General features: G+C 43.2%; 1 protein-coding gene across 1 annotated transcript; it reads left to right on the top strand.

Annotated features, from left to right (window-relative positions):
• Positions 1-211: 211 nt before the first annotated feature.
• Positions 212-5,508, top strand: LOC112895270. The gene is made up of 6 exons (XM_025963213.1): positions 212-479; positions 1,107-1,157; positions 1,254-1,305; positions 1,853-1,911; positions 2,290-2,335; positions 5,004-5,508. Exons 1-6 carry the CDS (start codon positions 396-398, stop codon positions 5,168-5,170), a joined length of 459 nt encoding a protein of 152 aa, XP_025818998.1. The 5' UTR covers positions 212-395; the 3' UTR covers positions 5,171-5,508.
• Positions 5,509-6,638: the final 1,130 nt, after the last annotated feature.

Here is a 6,638-nt window from a genome sequence, read left to right as displayed (position 1 = left end):
ACAGTAAAAAGAGGAAGAGTTTCTAATTGTTCTACCTCCTCTTCCCGGCCCAGCAGAACCCACAATCACATATTCCCGTGGGCCCCCCAGCCCATTCAGACCACGGAATGCGACGAATCGGACGGCTGTAGCCGGCGCGCGGCCCGATCCCGGCCGCTGGAAATCTGCGTGCGCGGCGCTCGCACGAGGGTTTTTATCGCTGCGGTCGCAGGTTTTCCTTCGGCTGCTGCGGTGACAGGCAGGCGGACACATCTCTTCCTCTCCCGCCGTCCCGCGAGCTCCAGGCGGTCCCGAGGGCGCCGCCACCCGCCGGCTGCCGCCCGCCCGCCCGCGGCCCCTGGCCCCCTGCTGCCTTCTGGGCGAGCCGCGAGCGCCTCCCGCCGGCGCCGTGCCTCATGGTCGCACCGGGGGACGCCGCGCGGTGCCCCGAGATCCCCCGGCGGTGCCACCACTGCGCCGGGCCGCTGTCCAAGGACATGGTACGGCGACTCCCCCCGATCGTTCTTCTCCCTCCCGTCCATTATCCTGCTGGAATCCGCGCAGGGTCGCGGTGGCTTGCTGCGTCTTTTTGTTACGCCTAACCTGTTGTTACTGCTACTAGTGGTTGTTGATTCTCCGCCTCCTAATCCGGGCAGTTAACCTATTTTGGCCCGACTCAGTTCCCGTTGTGCAAGTTGTTGGTACTTAGATGAGCCTATGTTCGTGAGAGTAGTTAATTAGCAGAAACTGAAATCGGCAGCACGGCCGGGGCTTATTATCGGGGTTGGAGGAAGAATTGTAGGCTAATTCCATGTTTTTGGTAAGCTTGACCTGCATTTTTTTTTTCGCTGCAGCTAGTGGCCGGTTCTCCACGTCTGAATATTCGACCAGTGGACTGTAGTGTCCTTTTCTTTAATCTACTTTCCTTGATTTTGTCCTGTCTTGGTTGTTCTGCGAGTTTTGGTGCTCAGATACGCCTATGTTCTCGAGAGTAGTCATTCTACGCAGATTGACATTGGATGCCCAGCAGGGAGCTTTGCTTTTGGAGTTGGTGGAAGAATTCTAGGCTAATTTTCCAAAGTAATTAACACAACTGGACTGATGCTCGATTTTGCTATTGCTTTAAGGAAACAAGCAGCTGGACGGTGTCTCCAATGGTTCGAGATAGCTTCTCCATGGTGTGTTCCCTTTCTAGTTTGACTGATGTTCTGTAAGATCTTAGTACTTTGCTGTGACAGTTTAGTATACACATGTTTACCTCCATCTTGTGGCAGATTGGTTCCGCTGTTGGGGGTATAGCAGGAGCATTTTATGGCTTCAACCACAGTATGTTCTCTTCTGTAATTGATTCGAGTTACTTCTACACTAGTTAATGTTTATTTGCTCCACCTTGTGACTAAGGGGTTGTAGTTAAATACTTAAGTTATTTTGGGATCTACTATCCACAGCTCATCTTGCCTATGTGATTGTGGCTTCTGAGTTGTGTTACTAGTCGATACCTGCCTTTTGTACTGTGCTGAACCTCATTAGCATTCAATCCACCGGAAACTTTGCATGTTATATTATTCTGTTGGGCCAGAAAAAAAACTTTATTTATGTTGTCCTCCTGGTTCGGGATTGTCTTTGCATCTGAAAATAATACTTTGCACATGGCAATTGGGATTGTCTTTTCATCTGAAAATAATACTTTGCACATGGCAAAATGTTTGTTCATCCAGATCCCACCTGGTACATATGGAAGGTCCTTCATCAGTTCATGTTATATTTGCTCATCTTTATTTATATCATGTAGATGTTTTTGCTGGGTATATTGTTGGTCTTGGTCAACTGGTGCTGCTGTACAAATGATTATTATTTTGAAATTCTATTGCAGCTATGCCTGTTGTTCGACGCTACATAAAGGGGCCAATGTGGATTCATTTTCTTGTTGGTGTAAGTTATCACATTACTTTTATAGTTCATACATTCAGATCCCACCTGTTTTGCATGAACATTTGGAGCTAGGAATTTCTTATTAACTTCTTGTAATTCTAAGTTGTTGTAAACACAACATTCATGACTTGTCTATGGACAGAGCTGAATATCCAATCAGACCTTGTTCCATTTAACAATTCCATCAAATCAGATATTCTCAGGAATGTGCACCTGGTTGAGATTGCTTAGTGTATATCCATAGCTGCACTTGAGAGAAGTTAGAGCGAAAAAAATGTTGGGCACTGTCTTTTTGTTCAAGAACAATAAAAAGTGGATCACGTGGTGATCTGGTTCAAAGAAGTACTTACTCTAATCCTCCTTTTTTTTCTCATGCAGGCACCCCCAGTTATTGTTTTCTCTTCTGCATGTGCTGGATTAGCAGGTTAGGCATTTAATATCTTCTAGATGTACTTATTTTTGTCTGTTTAGCTATTTTATGTGCATATTCTGTTGTCAATATGGTTAGCTTTTTTATTATCATGGTAATGCTGGATATAACTACATTCGATTTACAGGGATTTTATGTTCTGTATAAGTTTTGTTTGTTGGCTATGTTAGACGGTTCATATTGTTCACTACTGATAAAATGCACTTGTTCCTTTAGTAATTGTGAAAGTATATCATGCGAAGTATCTACCATGCAATTTCATTCATATTTTGCTTTTGGCAAACCTCCATTAACCATTCTCGTGTGATTAGACCCTTGTAAGGCAATTTATGTGCACATCATCTTGCCTGTTAAATTATATGAATCGTCAACACATAACTGGCATGTAGTTGTGTAGACTAATAGCTCCTCCTCCCTCAGTGCCTCCCACCACGCTCGCATCCACCATGCTTGGATCCCCCCCCCCCACCCCCCCCCCCCCCGCCGCAAGAGGTTGCCGGTAGGCAATGCCAACGCCGCCCTACAATCTCTTCAAGGATTCGCTGTCACTCGATCGATTGACCCTAGTTTTTTTTGTGTGCTCTCTGGTTGCTGAGGTTAATTATGTTGGATGTTTTTCTATATAGGCTGCCATGGCGCACATGCATCGCCAGGAGCAGCAACGCCCTAGCCAAGAAGCCACTGCTAGTGCTGCAGAAGCCTTTGAAGCTCTCACTAGCAAAACCCAAGAAGAAAGTCACCTCGGGCGTGAATCTGGAGACGCCTATGAGAGCGCCAGAGAGTCCAGGAACGGTTGTGGCTGAGGAGCCACCCTTCTTTACGGCGGAACAGGATTTTAGCAGTAGCAAGGTCGACCACGACCAGCTTGAGTTGGCTCGACTGCATAGTGGTTAGCCCAGATCAGTCTGGCCGAGTCTGTCAGGAATTACTAGGCACTGGGTTGCCGCAACGTTCTTTCACCTTGCATTCGAGTGCCAATCTCAGGTGAGACCTCGACACTATGCAATTTTCTAGGTTCACACTTCACATTATTGAGATGATTACTAACATATACATGTTAAAGATAATCATTTTTGTACTGCATGATTTTATTTTTGAACGGTTGTGATTGTGTAGCATATATAGTTGATGCGAGTTTAACATGTTTGGATGATGTTCTAGTTAAATACCAAACAAGGTTTAAATACTGCTTCTTTTAATTATATGGTTGTTTTTTTTGTGGATAGCCAATTCACACGAACCAAAGTAAGCTTACAAGTTACATGACATGTCTTGATAATATCGGCACTTTCATCCCTTTGTTTCATGAACTTCACACTGCCCATGTCATGCAATTGAACCAGTCTAGAGGTGAAGCTACCATAGCTCGCGGGATCCCGATGGAATCTGCAAAATTATGTTCAAATATAGATATGAACAGTGTTGTAGACATGATTTTGTAGTTTCCGTCAGGGTCTAGCGAGCTAATGCAGCTCCGCCTCTTGGTTGGTTCTCTTGCATGCCATGGGCAATGTGAAGTTTATGAAACAAAGAGATCAAAGTGTTGTACTGTCAAGGCGTGACATGTAACTCCTAAGCTCACTTTGGATCGTGGGAATTGGTTGTCAAAAAAAAAAAAATTCAATGAAGCAGTATGTTTAGTATTTAACAATAACATCATCCACATATGTCAAGCTCCCATCAACTGGCTATACAAGCACAACCATTCAAAAATAAAATCATGATGTATAAAAATAATTGTCTTTAACATGCATATGTACGTAGCCATCTCAAAGATGTGAAGTGTGAACCTAAAAATTTGCATAGTGTTGAAGTCTCCCATGAGATTGGCACTTGAATGCAAGGTGAAACAACCCTGCGGCAACCCATTGCTTCCCAGCAGACTTGGACAGACTGATCTGGGCTAACCAGTATGCAGCCGACTCAAGCTAGCCTGGTCGACCTTGCTACTGTTGAAATCCTGCTACGCAGTAAAGAAGGGTTATTTTGCAGCCACAACCATTCCTGGACTTTTTGGTGGTCTCATAAGCGTCTCCAGATTCACGCTGGGGGCAACTTTCTTCTTGGGTTTTGCCAGCAAGAGCTTCAGAGGCTTCTGCACCACTGCACTGGTGGTGGCTTCTTGGCCAGGGCGTTGCTGCTTCTGGCGATGCTATGCGCCGTGGTGGCCCATATAGAAAAACATCCAACATAATTAACCTCAGCAACAGCCAACAGGAGATGACACAACAAATCTGGGATCAATCGATTGAGTGAGTGACGGTGAATTCTTGCCGTGGTTGCGGGTGGCCGTTGGCATTGCCGGCCAGCGACCTCTTGCGAAGGGGTGGGGTCAGAATCCAAATCCGTGCATGGTGGATGCGAGCGTGGTGGGAGGCACTGAGTGAGGAGGAGCTGAAATTTGGCCATCGGCTGTCATGGCACAATCAGAAATTGCACATTTTTCAATTTATTGCTTCTCATGGTTGGTGTAGAGCATTTATTAGCTGTATAGATAGTTGAATGTCGGAGTAAAGATGCGTGGTAAGCAAGTATGGCTCTCAACCGTGCATTTTTTTATGCTTCTGCTTGATATGAATATTCCATGGAATCATTTAGACAACAGATTCACTGCATGCCATGACACCGTTATCACTGAAGAAGTTTTTATCTTGATCTGTAGGTGGTACAATACCAGCTGCTGCACAGCTGGTTTCATCATCCTATCATGCTGCCATGTCATCACCCTCGGGCCGCTCTTCTCCACATACAGCCATGGCATCGCAGTCCTTTGCCTGCTCTGCTTCTCACGATGACATGCACAAGGCAAGAAGCTCCTCGCCATTGTAACTTGCCTGCCTTGAGAAACTATACTATAACTATGCAAGACAAGAGGGGAACCCTCTATGAACCATGAATGCGGTTACCACTTCTCACCAGTTTGATGAGGGACTTTTTTGTAAATGGTATTTTTGCCCCAGGATACTATGCCCTGTTCATAAATTTTGGTATTTATCTTTATCTCGATGTATAGCTTATGGCCTCGGGCCAAGTTTTGTGGTCCAATAATTCCCGAACTGTCGTGATCAGTTTATGCTCACCTGAGGTTATTTTCAAATATTCCATCGTTCGGACATATTCATTCTAGTTTGGCTTAATTCAATTCTGACCAGTCAGAATTCTTGTAACTTGTCTTGTTTGTTTGTTCATGACGACGTTGCCTTGTGGACATGTTTGAAGTTTAGCCCTTTAAATCGCGGACCTACTCCCTTATATTCAAACAAAGGTACTCGGTTGAATACTTATTATTTTTGGCAAAAAAATATTGTACAAGCAGTGTATTCTATGTATACGAATAAAAAATATCATAATTACATGACATAACGGGCTTTCAAACTTCCAATTTCTACTTCGGGCTGAAAAATCGTAGCAGCCCACATCCCATCCCCCCACCCGACGGCCTACAGGCCAATTAGCGGTCAGGAAGCCAGTGAGCCGGCCTGATCGACAGGCCGAGCGCCCGTGCCCCTGACCGCATGTTGGGTGTACCATCTGCCAAGATCCAGTTTGCTGAATTTTTTTCATTTTATATTTAACAGTTTCCGTATTTTTTAAAATAATCATTTTTAAAATAATCATTCAGATAGAAATTTGCACCATCTGCCAAGATCCAGTTTGCTGAATTTTTTTCATTTTATATTTAACAGTTTCCGTATTTTTTAAAATAATCATTTTAAAAATAATCATTCAGATAGAAATTTGCAAATTTATACCTATATAGCCATTTCAAATAGCCATTTGAAACGGAGTAAGCTGATGTGGCAACCTTGTCAGAAACATACAGCCGTTTCATTTGGCTATAGGCCTTTGAAACGGTGGTATTTTTTTCCTGTGGTCCATGTCAGTTTATAGCCAAATGAAATGGCTATAAGCCTCTGTAATTTTACTTTTTATATTCCTCATACTAAAATGGTGTTTCTTGTTGGTTTGAAAATGATAACGGTATAAGCTTTATTAGTATATTTGTTTTTGAAAAGTTAGTTGATTTTAAATATATTACTAAATATTTTTGTACATGAAACTTATTGCATATAAGATAATAAACGTGCGCACATAGCATGTTTGGAAAATTTTAAATATAACAGTTATCAATTATCACGTGTATTACAAATCGTATCGTAATGATAGCATCGCAAAGATGCAAACAACTACTTCATATTAGTTATATATACGTTAAAGTCGACTAACTTTTTTGTCCTTACACAAGCAAATGTATCAACACAACTTATATCATTTTTATTTTTCCAAATCAATAAAA

The sequence above is a fragment of the Panicum hallii genome, chromosome 5 (assembly GCF_002211085.1).
Source record: "Panicum hallii strain FIL2 chromosome 5, PHallii_v3.1, whole genome shotgun sequence".
NCBI lineage: Eukaryota > Viridiplantae > Streptophyta > Magnoliopsida > Poales > Poaceae > Panicum > Panicum hallii.
Note: the sequence above shows the minus strand (reverse complement) of the source record. Positions and strands in the feature narration are given on the sequence as shown.